General features: G+C 41.3%; 1 protein-coding gene across 1 annotated transcript in view; it reads left to right on the top strand.

Annotated features, from left to right (window-relative positions):
• The window catches only part of ATRIP (ATR interacting protein), a 29,939-nt gene extending 11,936 nt beyond the window's left edge, over positions 1-18,003 (top strand). Inside the window, exons 7-14 of the mRNA XM_065407130.1 lie at positions 1,962-2,057; positions 3,136-3,265; positions 10,929-11,645; positions 12,460-12,602; positions 14,859-14,950; positions 16,056-16,139; positions 16,598-16,847; positions 17,301-18,003. Of these exons, the coding sequence (XP_065263202.1) occupies positions 1,962-2,057; positions 3,136-3,265; positions 10,929-11,645; positions 12,460-12,602; positions 14,859-14,950; positions 16,056-16,139; positions 16,598-16,847; positions 17,301-17,368 (1,580 nt within the window). The 3' untranslated portion in view covers positions 17,369-18,003. The remainder of the gene's footprint in view (positions 1-1,961; positions 2,058-3,135; positions 3,266-10,928; positions 11,646-12,459; positions 12,603-14,858; positions 14,951-16,055; positions 16,140-16,597; positions 16,848-17,300) is intronic.
• Positions 18,004-21,248: the final 3,245 nt, after the last annotated feature.

The raw sequence follows: 21,248 nt of genomic DNA, 5'->3' as shown, positions 1-21,248 counted from the left end.
GTTGTTGGACACTGGAAGAGTACATGACTATTGGAGAACCCTTCTTTGAGATGTCTGACTGCAAGATTCTCTCAATGAAGTAAATGGAATTACTCATTAGATTCTTTGAGAGTAAGGGGTCCAGGATCAGGTCCATACACCCAAACAGCAATTAAAATTTCATCTCTTCTAGAAGGTTGGTAATATTGCAAAAGTCTGCCAAAAGGGTGTAATAGTTCATCTATCTCTCAAAAATAAATATTTTAAAAATGATGTGGATAAATAAAGAATACTTTAAAAGGCAATTTGAAGCTGGGAAAACAAATACAGTGGTGTAAAGTGAAGTAATGCACATGTGGCAGAGTCACAGATTAATGCTAGGAAACAATAAAGCTCAGACATCTGCTTAGATCTGCAAATGGCCAAACGATCAACTAACCTTTATAGGAACAACTATGCTGAATCAGAGCAGTTGTCCATCTAGTCTAGTATCCTGTCACAAACAGTGGGCAATACCGGCTGCTTTAGAAGAAAAGTGCAAGAAACCTCGCAATAGCTGTGAAGTATAAATACTTACACATCCATTTCAAAACACTGGATTTTTAGCAATTACTGTTTCAACACTCAATATTGTTATCTATATAAATGGCTAATATCTTTTTTTTAATCTGGCTAAGGTTTTGGTCTTAATTGTAACTTTGGGCAAGGAGTTCCAGGAGTGTCATTGATTACATAGTAAAGTACTTTGACATCCTCAAGTGGAAAGAACTATTAAAATGTTAAGTATTGTTGAGGACTGCATGGTCACTCTGAAAATCTAAGTTCACTTATATCCTCATTCCTTGACAACTAATGTTGACTGTCTAACAAATTTTTTTTTTTTTTTTTTTTTTTTTTTTTCAAAAAATCACTGTGGAATGGTAATGTTGAACTAGCCTATGACTAAACTGTAGAGCAGTGGTTCCCAAACTGGAGTTTGTGAACCCCTGGGGGTTTGCGAAATGTTACAGGGGGTTCTCGGGGAAAAAATTACCTTATGGCAGACAGAGCTGTTCCTAAGGACCCTGGGCAGTACGGGGCCAGCAGCCCGGAGCCCCTAGACTTCCAAGAGCTAAGCAGATCAAAGCAAACATATCTATCACACTGAGGAGATTTAAACTTCAAGACTCCTTATAAGACATGGAAAGGGAGGTGGATATTTTTTTTTGCTGTTCTTAAAATTAAATAGGCAGCTAGTATTGTTTTTAAAATTACTATGAAGAACAAGTTTAAACTTTGTTGTAACGTGAGTTGTTTGCCTAGACTGCTCAAGACCTGAATGCTTGTGTAGGAGAAACTCTTTTGAGTTGACTTCTTACATACCTTCATGCTGTTTCACATCTGATATTCCTTGATGAAACATAGGAACCTTGTCTTATAACAGGCTTATTCAAAGTGATACAATCTACGAAATCTTGGATCTTGGAAGAGTGTTGCCATTTTCATAACATAATAAAAATACTGTAATGATAAATAATAATAATAAATAGTGTGTAATAAGCATGTCACAGAAACAAATTTTATATTTCCAAGATCACTGCTTTTATAATTTATACTCAGGTAAAGGAGAAAATCCCTGGAAATATTCATTTTTAAGAAAGAGGGTTTGCAAGACTTGACATTTTAGTGAAAGGGGTTCATAGGTTGTTAAAGTTTGGGAACCACTGCTGTAGAGCAAAGGCACACTTTTTCTGTTGACTTTCTCACTGTCTAATGCAGAGGGATGAATTAAGGTTGCCACATCAGCATTAACTCTTGAGACTCTGTTTGAAATAACTGAGTTAAGGCAAAGAAACGTAATCCATAATCACACTTTTTTTCCAGGTACTTACTAGCTATATCACACCTGTTATCTGATTGAATATGCATGCCGATTAAATACAGTTACAAATGTATAAGGAGCTGGTTTTACTTCTTGCATCACTGTACCCTTTTTGTTTCAGACAGTAAGACCCCCTGTCCTGAAATCGAACTTGTGAAGCAAGAACTGTTGGAGAGAAATGTGTCTTACAGTTTTGTTCAAAGACAAAACACCCAAGGTAACTCCATCTTCTTAATTGAGAAATTAGGTGGCACCAGAGCCAGAAGTTGTCGAAGGACCACTGGGTATGCTTCTATTAAGCAACATTATTATGTAGTGTACAAAGTACAATATTATTGTTCAGGAAGGTGGTGATGGAATAATGCTTTCATTATTAGGACTGAGATCTTAATCTAGAACTTGTAGGAAGATATTGTTATCCTATATTACTATAACCTTTCTCAAAAAAATATTTACTTTGGCACCAGTGGAAAGATATGGGTTGAAGAATTTCTGTGGTGTAATTATATGGCCACCTCTTTCCTTCTTTGACTCTAAATCAATTGATGTTATGATTGCTTTTCACTGTAAAAAGATGTAGAAGAGAGGAAAGAATAGTTTGTTTGTTTGTTTGTTTTAAAATATAAGTACATGCAGTAAGAGTATAGCAGCATCTCCAAGCCTTCAACACTAGGAAGCTACCAGTACACTATTTTATTCTGAGGTCAGAGTGGCATTATATCTGCTAACACCTAGTTTGGCTCTTGGATACTGTCCTGGGGGCCAAATAAGTAACTAGATTACTTATTTGGGGGGAGGGATAGCTCAGTGGTTTGAGCATTGGCCTGCTAAACCCAGGGTTGTGAGTTCAATCCTTGAGGGGGCCACTTGGGGATCTGGGGCAAAAATCAGTACTTGGTCCTGCTTGTGAAGGCAGGGGGCTGGACTTGATGACCTTCCAAGGTCCCCTCCAGTTCTAGGAGATAGGATATCTCCATTTATAGATAGAGTAGGTGTGTTACTAGGCCTTTGGATAAGGCATTTTACTAAATTGAGATGTGATAGGGAATCTATGGATATGTTTCTGTGGTGATGACTATTGACATAAAAATGTAATTCATGTTTGGAGATCTGTTTCCCTAATTAAGGTGAAAAAAAAATTCTAGATAAATCTTAAATTCACATTTTTGTTAGGTGTACCACAAATACTGTGAAGTCTGTTTGGAGTTTAGATTCCTTGTTTCAGTGAGTCTCTTTTAGTTTCACATTCCAATGGATAGAAAAGAACATCCTAAGGCATTTATATATCTTTGCAGGTTCCGTCTTACTAAATGCACTGATGAAACAGCCGATTGCCCCTGGGTCATTACTAGGACTCTGTCATCTTCTTAGCAGTAACTCTGAAGTGCTACCTGGGTCTGTCTTGCAGCCTAACTTTTTCAACACGTAAGTTTTTAACTGTAAAAGGCTGATAATGGTAATAATTTATCTCTTTAGAGATAAATTGTACTCTTTACAGGGAGTACATTTACAGTACATTTTAAGTTTATTTAAATACGAATGTGGGACAAAATCCTACGTGCATAGGCCTTGCGGCATGGCTTACGAGAGTGTTTTGCTCATTTCTGTTTGCCTAATTGCTTTTTGTAGATCGATCTCTTTTCACTTGATGTCTCAAAATAATTTATCCTATGCTTAATTATTCTGGTAAACAATCCTGTGTGTTACTCTTGTTAAGTGTCTTGCCAAACATGTTTGCTCACAATCTCTAGATCTTGCTGATATTTGCGGTTTTTTGTACCTTGCAAATGTTTTCTTTGATGTAATTATTGAGAGGTCTCTTAGTACATATAAAATTGAGTCACCATAAAAGTCTTGTCAAATTATGCTTCTAATCAATATTGCTTATAATGGAGGAAATTTATCTAAGGGTATGTCTACACTACGAGAGTAGTTCGATTTTACTTAAATCGAATATGTGGAATCGATATTGCAAAGTCGAACGTGTGTGTCCACACTAAGGACAGTAATTCGACTTTGTGAGCCCACACTAACGGGGAAAGCGTCGACATAGGAAGCGGTGCACTGTGGGCAGCTATCCCACAGTTCCCGCAGTCCCCGCTGCCCATTGGAATTCTGGGTCGAGCCGCCAATGCCTTCTGGGGAAAAAAATGTGTCGAGGGTGCTTTTGGGTAACTGTCGTCATCCGTCCGTCACTACCGCCCTCCCTCCCTGAAAGCGCCGGCGGGAAATCAGTTCGCGCACTTTTCTGGTCAGTGACAGCGCGGACGCCACAGCACTGCGAGCATGGAGCCCGCTGCGACCATCGCTGCAGTTATGGCCGTTATCAACACCTCGCAGCTTATCATCCACCTTTCCCAGAGGCAGATGCAGAGAAATCAGGCGAGGAGGCTACGGCACCGCGGTGAGGACCTGAAGTCTGAGAGTAGCACAGACCTGTCAGAAAGCATGGGACCCAGCGCCGAGGACATCACGGTGGCAATGGGTCATGTTGATGTTGTGGAACGGCGATTCTGGGCCCGGGAAACAAGCACGGACTGGTGGGACTGCATAGTGCTGCAGGTCTGGGATGAATCCCAGTGGCTGCGAAACTTTCGCATGCGGAAGAGGACTTTCCTAGAACTGTGTGAGTTGCTGTCCCCTGCCCTGAAGCGCAATGACACCCGGATGCGAGCAGCCCTGACTGTCCAGAAGCGAGTAGCCATAGCCCTCTGGAAGCTTGCAACGCCAGACAGCTACCGGTCAGTCGCGAACCACTTTGGCGTGGGCAAATCTACAGTGGGGGTTGTTGTGATGCAAGTAGCCAACGCAATGGTTGAGCTACTGCTCTCAAAGGTAGTGACCCTCGGAAACGTGGAGGTCATCATAGATGGCTTCGCCGAGATGGGATTCCCAAACTGCGGTGGGGCTATAGATGGAACTCACATCCCTATCCTGGGACCGGACCACCAGGCCAGCCAGTACATCAACCGAAAGGGCTACTTTTCAATGGTGCTGCAAGCACTGGTGGACCATAGGGGACGTTTTACAAACATCAACGTCGGATGGCCGGGCAAGGTTCATGACGCTCGTGTTTTCAGGAACTCTGGTCTGTTTCGACTGCTGCAGGAAGGTATTTACTTCCCGGACCACAAAATAACTCTTGGGGATGTGGAGATGCCTATAGTCATCCTCGGGGACCCAGCCTACCCGCTAATGCCCTGGTTCATGAAGCCCTATACTGGCACCCTGGACACTGAAAAAGAACTCTTCAACTACCGGCTGAGCAAGGGCAGAATGGTGGTGGAGTGTGCTTTTGGATGTCTCAAGGGGAGATGGAGAAGCTTACTGACTCGCTGTGATCTCAGCGAAACCAATATCCCCATTGTTATTGCAGCTTGCTGTGTGCTCCACAATCTCTGTGAGAGCAAGGGGGAGACCTTTATGGCGGGGTGGGAGGTTGAGGCAAATAGCCTGGCTGCTGATTACGCCCAGCCAGACAGCCGGGCGATTAGAAGAGCCCAGCAGGACGCGCTGTGCATCCGGGAGGCTTTGAAAGCTAGGTTCCTGAGTGAGCAGGGTAACCTGTGACTTTTCAGTTTGTGTACAGAGAAGCTGAACCTGCCCCCGTTTCTTTACCCACTAAATGTTCAGTATCCTCTCCAGTTACATACCCCGTTCCCCCCCTTACAACCCACGTTTAAAAATAAAATCACTTGAATTTTGTTAATGAACACCGTTTTCTTTATTACTGTTTTTGTGGGAAAGTGGTGAAACTGGGACGCAGACTGTGGTGGGGAGCGGGTGTAGTGTAGTGATGCAAATGACGCTTCTAAACTCCAGGAATGACAGGCTCCGCAGTGGTGGACTGGTGGTTTCAACGGAGCCTGCCACCCCTCCTGTTAGGGACTCCGTGTGTGGGGGGGCTATGTGACTTTGTGGCAGGGGGAGGACGGTTACAGATCCCCTGCTGCGTGGCTCTGTGATCCAGGATAAGGACAGCTGCATAAGATCAGTAACTGCCCTCCCCCGCCACAAAGTCACAGAGCACCCTCCACCCACCACAGAACACTAAAACCACCTCCCAGACTGACCAGGGTAACTAGTGACTGCAATGTGTGTGTGCCCTGCTGCTGAACCTGCCCCCGCCTCTGTACCCTGGTAAAGGTGACTGTCCTGTCCAATTACCAACCCCCTTCCCCCCCCTTCAGACAGACTCTCCTCTAAAAGAACATGATGGAAACCGTAATTAACAGAAACGTATTTTTTATTAGCAACTACACATGAAACTGGGGGGTGAAACTTGGACGGGGGCTTGGGTGAGGCGGGAAGGAAAGGACTTGTCAAATTTTGGGGAATGAGAGCCTTCTAGTAGTAGAGCAGTCTGCAGGGGTGGAGTGAGAGTTTTCCCGGACTCTGCCGCCCCTCCTTCTTTGGACTTTGGGTGAGGGGGGTATGGGACTTGGTGGCTGGGGAGGGCGGTTAGAGAGACTGCAGCGGGGCTCTGTCCTCCTGCCACCGGTCCTGCAGAACATCCACAAGGCGCCGGAGCGTGTCCGTTTGCTCCCTCATTAGTCCAACCAGCGTTTGAGTCGCCTGCTGGTCTTCCTGCTGCCACCTCTCCTCCCGTTCCATGTGTGATCGGTGCATTTGGGACAAGTTCTCCCTCCACTGGGTCTGCTGGGCTGCCTGGGCTCGGGAGCAGCCCATAAGTTCCGAGAACATGTCCTCCCGTGTCCTCTTCTTCCTCCGCCTAATCTGCGTTAGCCTCTGGGAGTGTGATGCCAGGCTGGGTTGGGAGACAGTCGCAGCTGTGGGAATGGGAAAAAGGGAGTGAATTCCTCAGAAAGATAAATTTAGTTGTGAACAAAGAACATAGTCTTTCTCTGTGAACAAGACCATGCACAGCACCTATCACATGCGCACTCAGGACAAGGTCGAATTTTTGGCCTTCGCATTCAGTGCCTGGGGTCTTGCAGTGCACATCAGAGAAGCGGGGCAGGACACCGGAATTTGTGTAGCAGGCCGACATGGTAAGCCGTAGACTTGTGGCTGCTTAAAACTTTAATAGTAGCACTGGCCTCCTTTCACATTGAAAGCAATGCCAGTCCGTGCTGCCAGCAATCCGGCAAGCATGAACTCTGCCCCTGTCCCACCCCCTCGCGGCTGTCCCAGGGAAAGATCCCTGTATGCTGCCTCTCTCCCGTCTCCACCGCGTGGCTGTAAACTGCTGGTTACAGTTCTGTAAAGGAACAGGCAAGCAGTCCCAATACTAACATTCCCCTACCTAATTCAAAGCAGGTCACCATGAGCGACATCACTCTGATGAGGATTTCAGAGACGGAAAAAGAAAGTATGCTTCGCGAAAGCCTGCAAAGACCAGGGCCGTATGCCGCCATGCTCTGCAGGGCAATGATCCCGGAGTACTTGCTTGTCTCCTGGCGCGGAAATGTTTGCTACTACGGAGGACCCAATAAGGCCGCTCTCCCCAGGAACCTGATGCAAAGGCTTTCCAGTTACCTCCAGGAGAGCTTCGTGGAGATGTCCATGGAGGATTTCTGCTCTATCCCCGGACATATAGACAGGATTTTACTGTAGCTGCACTGGCAGGGACTAAACAGTAGAGCGGCTTGGGCAGAACAATCATGCTAAACCGGACATTGTTAGATTTTTTTTTTTTTTTTTTGTAGTTGCACTGCCAGGGACTGAACCGTTAAGCGCCTAGGGCAAAGTAATCATGCAAAACCCATTGTTAATATTGTTAATATTCCTGTTCTGTAAAAAATAAATGTTTAGATGTTTTAAACACTTACTGACTGATCCTTCCCCTGATTCCGTGTCCGGGTTAACAGCTGGGGACGGTTGGTAGGGGATCTCTGTAAGGGTGATGAAGAGATCCTGGCTGTCGGGGAAATCAGCCTTGTAAGCGCTGTCGACTGCCTCGTCCTCCTCATCTTCTTCCTCATCTTCCCTGTCCGCTAACATGTCCGAGGAAGCGGCCGTCGACAATATCCCATCCTCAGAGTCCACGGTCAGTGGTGGGGTAGTGGTGGCGGCCGCACCTAGGATGGAATGCAGTGCCTCGTAGAAACGGGATGTCTGGGGCTGGGATCCGGAGCGTCCGTTTGCCTCTTTGGTCTTCTGGTAGCCTTGTCTCAGCTCCTTGATTTTCACGCGGCACTGCGTTGCATCCCGGCTGTATCCTCTCTCTGCCATGGCTTTAGAGATCTTCTCATAGATCTTTGCATTCTGTCTTTTGGAGCGCAGCTCGGAAAGCACTGACTCATCGCCCCACACAGCGATCAGATCCAACACTTCCCGATCAGTCCATGCTGGGGCCCTCTTTCTATTCTGAGATTGCACGGCCATCTCTGCTGGAGAGCTCTGCATCGTTGCCAGTGCTGCTGAGCTCGCCACGATGTCCAAACAGGAAATGAGATTCAAACTGCCCAGACAGGAAAAGGAATTCAAATTTTCCCGGGGCTTTTCCTGTGTGGCTGGTCAGAGCATCCGAGCTCGGACTGCTGTCCAGAGCGTCAACAGAGTGGTGCACTGTGGGATAGCTCCCGGAGCTATTAGCGTCGATTTCCATTCACACCTAGCCTAATTCGACATGGCCATGTCGAATTTAGCGCTACTCCCCTCGTTGGGGAGGAGTACAGAAGTCGAATTTAAGAGACCTCTATGTCGAACTAAATAGCTTCGTGGTGTGGACGGGTGCAGAGTTAATTCGATGTAACGGCGCTAAATTCGACATAAACTCCTAGTGTAGACCAGGCCTAAGAGCCTTCTCTGCACTGCAACTGTCAAAGCAGTTATATAAGTTCTAAAATGTTAATACTATAACTAGATGCCATATAAGTACTTAATGACCTATACATTTTCAACTTTAAAGGATCTACAGTAATTCTTTGATGTGTATTGTATCTCTGGATCTGAAAGGACTGATCATTTTACATCCAGTTGTATTTTGGGGGCATATCTTGAAATTAATTTTTTTTAACACCTTTTTTGGTTTTTCATCACTCTGACTTTTAATTGTATAGAAATCAATTTCTCCTGTACTTAGATTAGCTTCTAAAGTATCTTAATCTTGGATATCTTGCTCTAAAAGTACTAGTGCTTTGTCTCTTTTCAGATATAGTGTTCCAAGCCAAGTTGTCTTCAATACCATAGTCCTAACTATTTACATAAGTAAAGGCTGTGCAACTGATTTCTATGAGCCGCCATTGTTGTTGCTTCCCCCCAGCCTCGCCATTGTTCGTTCTTACCTACTACATTTCCTGTGACCAGTTTTCTCTCCATTGCATCAGATTGCCTACAATACCATAATTCTGCCTCTTAGATTGTTTGGAAAATATGTATTGTTTGCGTGTGTTTAGCCCTTCACTTATGGCTTCTAAATATTACAAGACCTTTCTTCCCAGAAATCGTGCTGGATTCCTCTAAATCAATGTGGGCTTTGATGTCGTCTTAAACCCTTTCATCACTTGGTGACTTGCCCTATAACTAAAGCTAACATAGTCTCGTCACTAAATGTCTCATTTGTTTCCAGGCAGCAAGAGCCTCTTAAACAATTGCATTGTGATACTTATCTTTAATTATTCACTGTCGCAGATGAGCTGTTGCTTCTCTCATTTATTTACTTCTATTGAAATGGTAACTGGTGGTGGTTTGTGTGTGCGTTTACGTAAAATTAGATCAGGGCATTAAGCATATATAGCTCATAAAAGGTTGCTGAGGATTATAGCTCGGATGGATGAAAACCGCATGACTCCAATCGTATTAATGCTATGATGTGTATCTGGAGGGAAGACTAGGGTTCTTCATGCACAAGCCAAGTATCCATGTTCCATTTGTGCTGTTCCTTATGGCCAAAAAACAAAAACCTGGGAAAAATCCATGTTATCTTGTATCCCAGATTCTTTTTCTGACTGGTCACCACTTCCTCAATAAATAAAACTTTTCCAGGAGTGCTTTCTTACTCCTTGTGCAATTAATTTGTGTGATAGTCCAGACTTCCTCCTCTTCCTTTTAAGAAATTATCTCCATGTTACACTCATTATTGCAGAGCTTTTTTTTTTAAGGCTCTTCAGTTTTTGTACAATTGAAGTACTCCAGCAGCTGAAACCATGCAAATGCTTGTATGGAATTTCAGGTTTCATAGTATGTTAGCATCCATTGCGTTGTCCGCCACCCGATCATTCTGAAGAGAGGGCATGACAGTATCATAGTACTGGTATGCATCATCATCTGGTCAGGACAAACTTGGGACAGGAAGTACTATAGATTTAAAAGTACAAAAATGACTCTCTAAGGTGTATTTTACACTTTAAGAAAACTCTGTGTGTGTGCAATAATGAAAATGACTAGTTGGTTACATATGTTACCATATCTCCTAAAGCCAGGAGACACCTACATAGAGTTTAAATGTAAATTGTTCCTCTGCCAAAGACAATGGAAATAAATGAGCAATGCAGCCATTTAATTTTACTGAGCTTCACCGGCAATCCTGCTAAATAGTTTATCTAATGAACATTTACCATACTTTAAAAAAAATGTACAATAGAGAGAGTTATATATAAAATAAATGTACACGCTAATTCCCCACATAATCAGTGGGGGGGAAATGTCTCAAAGTCCCATTGCCAGTGTCAACAGATTAAGGATGCAAGTGATAAAACAGTAATAGTAGATTTTTTTTTTTTTTTAAATGCCTAAAGTAGTAAGGGATCTTTCAGAATATTCTATTTTCTGTTTTGCAATTTAAATAAAACAGACTTGCATTTATTCACCATGTAGCTGACTGAGACAATGAAAAAATGGCCTTCCAGCAGCAATTCTACTGGGAGGATTAAAGGTAAGGTCAACTGTCAAGTTATGCTGCTTGCATGGTAGGGAAGGGTGCTCTAGTAGAGCATTCTTTCTCCCACATGTGCATAAAACAGTGACTTAACTGTCTTATTTTGAAATTGGACATCTTAACACAATTCATTTTTCATATTACGTACAGAACATGAGTAGCCAGAGGATCAAAGGATATACATGGTCATTTTGCTGTCTTTGGTACATTGCATGTATTGAACTATTTCATTTTGTTTTTTACTAGAGGATCTACAGGAATATCCAGCATCAGGACAACTTATTCTCAGGATGGAACTCCTTCTTCTCTTGCTGCTTTAAGAGAAGCTCAAAAACTTGCAATAACGGGATTGAACTTGATTGCTATGGATGAAGGATCATCCAAGGGAGACCTGACAGAAAGTGAGAGAGGACTATTCCTTCTTAAACGCTTTAAGATCCCAGGTGCAGTGCATCTTCTACCTCTAGTGGAATACCATATCAGTGCATACTGTCAAGCTCTGCAGTTGTCAGCAAAGTCGAGAAACAGTCCTGAAAATCAATCAGTTAGTTCTTCTAGAACTAACTCAAGTATAATATCAAGTACCGAGGATTTTAGATCTACTCTGCAAGAGACTACAATTACATCTCTAGGTGTTCTTTATTACTTGGTATATTACAGCTGGGATGTTGTTTATATATTACTATCTTCTGAAGTGAAAAGTGTGTCTGAGATGGAGAAGAACATGGTGTGCAATCATCAATCTGATGATAAAAAAGAAAATTCCAGACCACAAGGCCAAACTGTAGAACCACAAGATGCTGCTAATAATGACCAATCCCAACATTCTTTGTTCAAAAAATTGCTTCAGCTGTTAGCTTTGTCTTCTACAGCAACAGGTTCCCAGACCGACAGTATCATGAATCAAAGCCTAAAGGTTTTGGTGAAACTAGCTGAGAATTCAACAGTTGAGTTACTAATAAGGTAAAAGACGGCTCGAGAATGTTAAAAAATTTATTCCATGCCTTTTGTTTTACATTCCCAAACAATTCCTATTTTCCTCTTCAAAACTGTGATTCACACGGATTACAGCAAAATGTGTTATGTATGTGAGAGGATCACAGATTCCTCTCTGCAGGTACCTCTAATAGCAACTGAGGATCACACCAGTGCCTCCATTACTCATGAACATGATAGGTGCCCACAAGCAGTAAAACTGAACTGATTCCGCTAAGCTTACACTTCACAGCTGCTGTTGCCGCAGGAGGAAATTATCCCATTTGTCACTGGCAAGTGAAAAAATTTCAAGCTTTTGTTATAGTCATAATGCCCCTAAATGTGTTCCATTGTATGATCAGAGTCACTGGTAAGTATGTACAGAACGAGGACATCTTGCTATGTGATTTGTGAACAAAATCCCACTTAATAAATGTAGTAAACCTCTAAAAGACCTTTTGACCTGCAAGTGATTGTATGCATAACTGCAGGTTCAGTTTTAGAGGGTGGATTAGAGGCCCCTTTGAAAATGTACCTGACTGAGTCAGTATATTTACTTCGAGTGTTTTTCTTTTTTCTGACAAATAGCTTTTCTCCCAAACTTGAGGAATAGCTGCATAGCAGACCTGTGTTTTGTCTGGCTAGAGCAGTGGTGGGCAACCTGCGGCCCGCGGGCTGCAGGTTGCCCACCCCTAGGCTAGAGTCTCCTGTCCACATTAATGTTTTTAAAATCCTGAGTAAAATGATTTGCTTCCTAAAGTCATCGTGTTTCCAATTTCTAACTCTGATTTCCTTTTAAAAGTTTTTGGCACTTGCTAACTAGCCAGATGCTGCTTCGCTGTGTGTGTCCTGAGACCCCTTTGTCTGCTGTCCATCTGACTGTGCGGCTGTTGGCCATGCTTATACATCACCAGAAGCTAGCTGCTCAACTTTGTTGTCATTCAGGTAAGAGAGAAATTACTAATCATCATCATTCTTAAACAACCTATTTATGAAGCTTAGTGGAAAATGTTAGTATTTTTATAGGTGTGAATTATGGGTGTTATGCATAAGTCTTGCGCCAGTTATTAACTCAGAAAAGCAAACTATGCAGTATTACCTGAGAACTTGCCAGCTGGTGCTAGTTTTCAACAATCTGAAATTTTAATAACCATGTGGATTTCTCTTGGCTATTTTCCAGGCCTACTTTCAAGATGTTAACAGTCTAATATGGAAAAGTGCTACTGAGAAGTAAAAAATCAATTTCCCTCTAATTGGTACCTGACCTTAAATGACACTGTTGGTCTCTGGGGCTTTGGGACTCTAGACACATCACAATGTCAAGTAGAAGGTCTTTTTCTAAGAGTCTACCTGATAGTGGGATTCTGAATAGCAGTTCCCCAAAGCCACATAAATTAACTATTGAAAACTACAACAGACATATATGGTCGAATGCATAATGTACTGAACTAGTATTTCTTATGTAATGCTTAGTAAAGGTAGCTGTATCAGAGTGGATTGATTTAAATGACTGATTTTAATCATGATTAAAACCAAGCAGGAAACCTCAGTTTAAATCTATTTTTAATTGTGTTTTGCATTGATATATTTATTTTTCCCGAAAGAAAAGTTGGTTCTCATTGGTTGGTAACCATTAAAACATACTGATTTGCAACTAAATGTAGCCTTTATGGTAAACTAGGTGCTTTTTTCCTAACTAGGAGGTTGCACTATACCTATACACATTTATTTAAGCAATTACGTAGCTTAACTTAAATCTACTCAGATTCTTAATTTTTCCATCTTTTATTATGTTAGAAAATTGGTGAATGATACATTTCTTATTTACAAGATGGCTGCTACTTTACTTCCAATTTTGATCAAGCTCTATTTGGATGGAAGTTCAAATTCAATTAAAAATGCAAAAACATTTTCATTTTTTAATTAAAATGATCTTTAATGTGCTGGATGCCTAAGAAAAATGTTTATCAAAGCGTGTTTTGCATTTAAAACTAACTGATTTATTAAACAAAAATTATTATCTGTAGTTAGTGAATTGAATTGATTGTTTCTTGTCTCCATGTACTTCAAGATATTAGAACTAGTAGATCTCATCCTCAAACACCTAGTTTGTATTCATGGATTGGAAGAGGGAAAACAAGCTTTCCTACTTTTTCAACTCCTAGTTGATTTCTTAACTTTGAATGATCTAGTCATTGCACTAAACTAGTTTAATAAATTGAAATGAAGAAAATATTCTCTCTGCACCTGCAGAAGAGGCTACTGCTATCAAAAGCTGATTTAGCACATCAACAAACTCTTACTGGCTAAGCCCCTGGAATCACTGTCACCAGTTTAGTGGCTTGACCTTCTTTAAAATTCAGCCGCAAACATGTGCTGCTTAACGTTATATTTATATTTAATTTAAATTCTTGTAATAGAATTATAATAAGCTTGTGTTAGCAGATTGTCAATTTCAAATTTAATATTACATTTAAAAAAACCCTTGCATTTAATATAAATAAAAAAAAAATTAATTTTAAATGTCAAAAAATCCAATTTTTTTAATTGTAGATTTTTATCCGCCCTTTAGTCTAGCTTTGGACTAGAATTCATGGAACTGCTGGCTTGGTGAGCAATTTGTAATGGACTAGCTAAAAAGGCAACAGACAAATAACAAACATCCTTGGTTTGACGCGAAATGAAGCTGTCTCTTAAAAACCCACATCTTAGAAAAGGGAGATTTATAATATTAAAAGAGAGGTTCAAAGGGAGGAAGGTATCATTTTACCAGTAAATTGGCCGTTGGTCAATCTAGAAACTGAGTGACAATATATCCAAATTAAACACGCCATCTCCCTTTAGGTTGACCCCAACGCATGCACTGCCCCAGGCCCACCCAAAATGCTTTTTTTTCTTACCCAGAAAAAAGTAAACACAATTGAGGGGTTGTGGGGGGAGGGTGGAACTAGGCCAGTTATTCTCTGCTAACCAATGGAAGCAGGTTTAACTAATGCTCTGAACTGCTTCTTAGACCTCCAGTTAAGATTAATCCATCAGAAAATCATAAAGGATGCAGGAATTGAACCCACGTCCCAGCCCACAAGTCCCCAGGAGCACTCAAACCACTGGGCTATCCTCCCTGCCCAGGAGAAAAGATTTGTATCAACAAACAAACTACTTAATAGAAGAATTAATGAAATTTGTTAAATATTATTTCAGAAAGCTGTCTTCTTCTTGCACTGTATATGTATATTACTTCAAGACCAGATAAATCTGCATCTGAAATGCTTTGGCTTCAGCTGGAACAAGAGGTAAACAAAGACTTTCTTTTCACACATGCTTGCTTGTTTCCTGATAATGGAGAAGGTGTCCAGTACTGCCCAAGAATCAGCCTTGTAGCTGATTTGGTTGTGACACTGAAGTTATCTGCCCTTGTATTAAGAAACTAAACTTTTGTTTTCAGGCAGAGCTATTTGAAACTTTTAATTAAGCTGTAACTATTTTTACAGCTGTACTCAGTCGTGTTCTTGTTGGCCTATTAGTGTGAGTAGGAAAGTTTTTAAAACAGCTGTATGCATTCAGGAACTTTATTCTGCTAGAGAAATGAGTTTCATAGTGATCTGTAACTGCTTCAGAAAATACTTGCCTTTTCCTCAGTGTGTGTCAATGACTGATTTTTTTTTTTCTATTCTGTTTAAGTTCTTACAGAATGTTATTCACTGTGGTATGAGTTCAGATTATTGGAGTCTAACCTTATATTTTATTATGCAATTATATATAATAGAATCAGTCTGTGCCAGACAAACAGTTCCCCGTACAGAAAAGTGAAAAACAAACTTGTTCATAATAGTACAAATACTAATATGGAAAAGCTGGCCTCTGATTTGTTGCTGAAGCACTTGCTGTACTGATGTACAGTAATGGCTTGCTCTGTAGGCTACTGTTCCTCATTCCTTTAGCATTGTAAATTCTTGGCATTTCTTTGAGATAAAACAGTTAACTTTGAACCCTGTTCTTAAACTTCAGCATGTCCTTACTTATTTTTTGATTGTACTGCTGTCAATGTAGCTTTAACATTAATTTTCAAGGCAGCTGGGGTTTGGGTTTTGTGCACTGTGAAGATAGAATATATTCTGTTTTACCACTACTTACAAACATTGGCACCCTTTCTCTGAAGTGTTGGAGAAGTTTTGCTTGCTAGTCAGAAGGAGGATCAAAATGTAAAGTAGCATTGGAAAACTGTTTATATTAGATTTGTATAAAAAAATCTACACAACATTAGTTATAAAAAAACTCAGGAATCTTTGAAACTAGTAATGAAATGCCATTCCCATTTTATTTGCAGTATAATCATGTTTGCTTAATCTCCAGAATCCTAGTTCTCAGTGTAACACAATCTGCATGTTTTTTTATTAGACTGTTAGATTCCTGACTAAGTGTGTGCGCTGCTCCAGTCCATCAATTTTACTACTTGGTACAGATTGCCAGTGCAGCCTCGAGGTATGTAACTAGAGCTGTTCAATTAAACATATTAAAGAAGACAAGTTCCACTTAACATTGTTATAGTAACAACATACATTGTGATTTAGGAGTGTTTAAAAGATGCCTTCTAATATGAAGCTTGAATTTCTCTGCTAGACTAGTATCAGAGGGGTAGCCGTGTTAGTCTGGATCTGTAAAAGCAGCAAAGAGTCCTGTGGCACCTTATAGACTAACAGATGTATTGGAGCATGAGCTTTCGTGGGTGACGATGTGGGTATTCACCCACGAAAGCTCATGCTCCAATACATCTGTTAGTCTATAAGGTGCCACAGGACTCTTTTCTGCTAGACTGTGTCCTGAAACTTGGACACTTTCTATGACTGACTCCAGTAAAAGTCATAACAAAATAATAGAAAAACAAAATGTTTTCTAATATGTAAATCTCCTATATGACTCTCTCTTTTTTTCTTCTGCAGGTAGTCAAGGCGCTTATTATAATGTTGCATAGACAATGGGTGAAGGTTAGAAGATCTGAGAGCAACTTGAGTGCGTATAGAGAACGAATTGTTCAGTTTTTACGGGACACTGTTTTGCTCTTGCATAGTCTATCTCAAAAAGATAAACTGTTTCATGAACATTGCCTGGAAGTTCTCCATCAATATGATGAAGCCATGCCTGGTGTCAGAGCCATCCTCAAAAAAACTCTAAATTTGAAGGCCTCTGAAGGTAAGGTCCTGGCAGAAACTAAAGTTGTGTTTTTGTTGTTGTCTGTTGTTGTTTTCTCTGCTGCCAGGGTAGTGGCTTTTAGAAGGTGTAACTGTGTTTTATTTTGTAAACTATGAAAATTAGCCCTAAAATACTGTAGATACTATATAAATAGGTAGTATTTTCAACAGGTAACTAATGGTTCTTGCCTCAGGTTGAGTTTACACCCCCCTCCCCCCCTTTACTGGATCAAACATTCTGAACTCTGCCAGGATAGCAGTCCTTTAAAAGGTGTTCTTGGAGTGGGAGGAGGGGACTTCCAGAGCAGAGTATTCTTGTTTCCTTGAATATGTAATGCTCGTATTTGTGTTCTTAACCATATTAATTTTGGTTATGTTTAAATATATTAACTGAGGAATCTGATGTTTAAAATTATGTTCTGACATTCATTTGTAAAATGATATTCTGTTTCAGAGTTGGCTTTGGATGAGTTGTATCCTCCTGAGCCAGAAGTAGATGATCAAGAAATGGACTGCAGCTAGTAATTCAGCAATAATCCACCCCCCTCTGAATTCTTGTTTCTCAGCTTTGTTGCCAATATACATGTGAAATATAACCTGTGTTGTGGTAAACTTTTAAATTAATGTTGTGCTAAAGATCAATTACTGTCACTTAAGTGTAGCATGGCTCATTTTACTTAATTGCCAGCTAAATTTAGCATTATAAAATATTTTTATATCAAAAATCTTTTGATACTAAGAAGAGAATTAAACTTAATTTTGTTTTATTATGTATTTTTGCAGTTTGAAAATACTTATAAGTAACATGGAACTAAAATTGGCACAAACATGCTGTGAATGAAGTCAAAACTTCAAACTGTCACAACACTTTCCACTTAACTCTAATTAAGTCATTATGGTGTTGAATGTACTGAGTCCCAAGATCATTGTAACTTTTTAACACAAGACATTTTTTTAAAAGTGTGTTTTTTCTCATATTTTTATTCAATGTTTTGTCTAAATTACTCTATTTTGGGTTTGACAGACTTCAAGAATTTGCTCATTCTGATATTGGTAGATGACTTTAGTACTCTGATTTTAAAATATATGTATTGCATTTACATAGTTGACAACTTTTGCCTTGAAAAAAGGTATTAAAACCTACTCTGCCCCTGCAACTATGACTAATAGTCATCAATGTTTCTGAACTTCGTAACGGGCAAAATCTAGGAACACGGACGTGGCAAGGTGAAACCAGTGAATCTCAAACCTTTTAAAAACAAAAAACAGTATGTCCTCTTGTTTGAGGGTGCAAATATGAGGCAGTAGATTTGGGAAAAATCCTTCTTTCCTACTTTGCAGAAGAATGATTTCTCTCGTGGATTCATCATGTGTGTGCATTGCTTCTTTTGCAACATTTGATACTATCTGCAGCAGTAAGTGTGTGTTAAGTCTTCATCCTATGATCTAGCAACACTTAGTGGGGCAATGGAACATTGTTTAACTTTTTATATGTGCTGAAGCCATTCAGTGGCTATAATCAGTACAAATCCACTGTACCTTTACTGGGGGGGGGGGGGGAGGAGGGAAAGGGTTTATGCTATTGTGGTAGCATCACCTGTGCCAAACATGCTTTAAAGATGAGATTTCTGATACAGCTTTTATTCTGTATATCTTCCTAGAGCTAGAATATATTTGTTTAATTTAAACTGTATGGAATAAGGTGGTTTTTGTAACTCAAAATAGTTACAAATGTTTTTCAGAAGTTTAAATAAGAGCTTCTACAAGCCTGGAGCTTAGAAAATGAAATAAATGCGTCTCTTCCCCCTGAAGAATTACAGTTAAATTACCAGTCCTTTTAACATGCACAGAATTGAAAAGGTATTCAAGGCTAAATCAGTGGAGGTGTGTATCTAACAATGTAAGGTCAAACTTAATGGCATATCTCTGTTTGTAATGTGATGCGGCATTAATGACTTATCTTCTCGATTCCAAAAATTCAGGGAATATTCTAGGTAGCAACAGACATAACACTGTTGATTTTTGTGGAGATTAAAGTGGGAAAAGCCTGCTCCATGTGGAAAACCAGGTCCATTTACCTGCCTGGGGCAAGTGCTAAAGATAGAGGAATCTCTTTGCTGCCTTTTAACTTGGTGGGGGTAGGAAGTGTGTTCCTAGCCTGGTCTCTGACAGACAGAAGGTGGCCTTTATATCATGGCTGGTGAAAGAGGGAAAGCAGGTACCTAGAGGGAGAGGAAAGAAGAGTGGAAGTGGGGGAAGGAACAAGGGGGCAGAGTAAAGAACTGAGGAAGCTGTGCTGGGGGAGCTAGGCTTATGGTTTTAATGAAGTTGACTTACCACTGGCAGTTGCAAACCCCTGAAGTGAGGGGTACTGATGAGGGAATCAGGTGGCTGTGGGTGGAGGTAAGGATGGGTGGGGGGGTAAGCAAGTTCACAGACCCCCTCTTGTGGTAGAAGGAGGGGCAATGTGTGTATGTGTGTGGGGAAAAGTAATGGAGAAAGGTTTATGCAGGACAAGTGCATTGCACTCAGCAGGTGCTTCTTGCCCATCAGCTGAGAGACCCCTTTAGTAGTATTTATGTTGTCATACTTATACCCTGTCATTCAAAAACAGGCAATGAAGATAGGTAGTGGTAGAGTCAGGGGGACATGGTCTAATTCTAACACTAAAATGCTGGGTGGGCGCACTGAGAGTAAGGGCACAACTTCCATTTTAAATAAAGGCCTTCATCGCTGCCCTCTTTCGGTGGGGTAATGGTATAAAGTTAGTATTTACATTAGTGCTAGAGGTTGGATACTAGTAGTCCCTTACTCCTCCACATGTAGCAGAGGTGGTTACTGCCATGCAGTTACCCCTCTCTAATTGTTCCCCCGTTACCCATAGCAGCTTCTCTTCCTCATGGCCGGGCATGGGCTGGCAAGTACGCCAAAGGGCTGTAGAGCTTTTGATTTCAGCAGGGAAGTAAATTGTGTTCCAGTCCCCCATGGACAGATTTGAAACGTGTCCTCACAGCTTGAGCTGTTCCTGCAGGGAAACACTTGCTGGAGCGGCCCCGTTTCAGCTCCTCCACTCACCAAGCCACCTCTGAGTACAGCCCAGCTTCTCAGTGTGCTGGGCTCTGCCAAGCAGCATGCTCGTGCCCTAGCAGTGCTGTGGAGGGAGGGGTTTTGTACCTTAAACCAAAATTCAAATATTTAGTTCCTGAAATTGTTTTACATCCTGCTGGTAACCCTTGGCCAAACATGCAGGTACCAAAACTAAGATATTAGAGGGCATCCTCCAGGGGCTCTTACACCAAGCATGCAGGTGCATACTGTGCAATAGATTGTTGGGATCCAGGCAGAGGACCTATTCTATGTTTTGCAGGCTCTTACCCCTGTAGGAGAGCATGATGGGTTGTCCTCCCCAGGGTGCAGTCTGGGAGCCATAGGAACCACTTTGCCCCTTTAACCACCCAGCTGGGATGGCCCTGCTCACACTGCTTTGTTGGAGATACAGCCAGCCTCACCAGGCCCTCATCACCCAACATGACAGCAGGTGGCACCACACACCCCACTGCATTACCTGAGTGCTTTACTCTAAGCCACTCAAAGCCCGGCAAAGCCAATTTCCCAGCCCCCCAGGCTTGTACCCCCTGCTAGAGTATAAACCCAGAATTATATAATCTTACACTGCACAGGGAGCTGTACAAGATAAGTTCATTAATAAAGTTCACCTTCCCCTAAATGTGGAAAAGATATGCAACAACCGTTGCTCACAGAGCTGAGATTTCCCCCAGACATCTCACTTAAAGGCAGACTGGTTTAGATAAAGCTTAAAACAAGTTTATTAACTATAGAAAGGTAGATTTTAAGTGATAGCCAACAGAGCAAAGTAGATTACCTAGCAACTAAACAAAAACGCAAACTAAGCCTAACATACTAGATGGATAGGATCTGAATTAGCAATTTCTCACCCTGACTCATGATACAAGCAGTCCACCAAGTTTCCATACACAGGCTAGAAATTCCTTTAGCAAAGAACCAGCACTTCCTCCAGTTCAGTTATTGTTCCTCAGGTGTTTCCAGGAGTTTTTTTTGTGTGGGGAGTGAGTCCCAGAGATATCACACCCCACCTTATATAGCTTTTCCAGATGGTGGGAACCCTTTGTTCCAAATAGGGTGACCAGACAGCAAATGTGAAAAATCAGGACAGGGTTGGGGGGTAATAGGAGCCTATATAACAAAACCCCCAAAATCAGGACTGTCCCTATAAAATCAGGACATATGGTCACGCTAGTTCCAAGTTCAGCTTGTGGAAAAGTACAGGTACCAAAATGGAGTTCAGTGTCATGTGGTCTGGTCACATGCACTTGCTGAATCACAGCAACCAATTACTCAGGGGTTGTCTGGAGCATTCTCA

The sequence above is a fragment of the Emys orbicularis genome, chromosome 7 (assembly GCF_028017835.1).
Source record: "Emys orbicularis isolate rEmyOrb1 chromosome 7, rEmyOrb1.hap1, whole genome shotgun sequence".
In the NCBI taxonomy this organism is placed as follows: domain Eukaryota; kingdom Metazoa; phylum Chordata; order Testudines; family Emydidae; genus Emys; species Emys orbicularis.
This window is presented reverse-complemented; position numbering and strand designations above follow the sequence as displayed.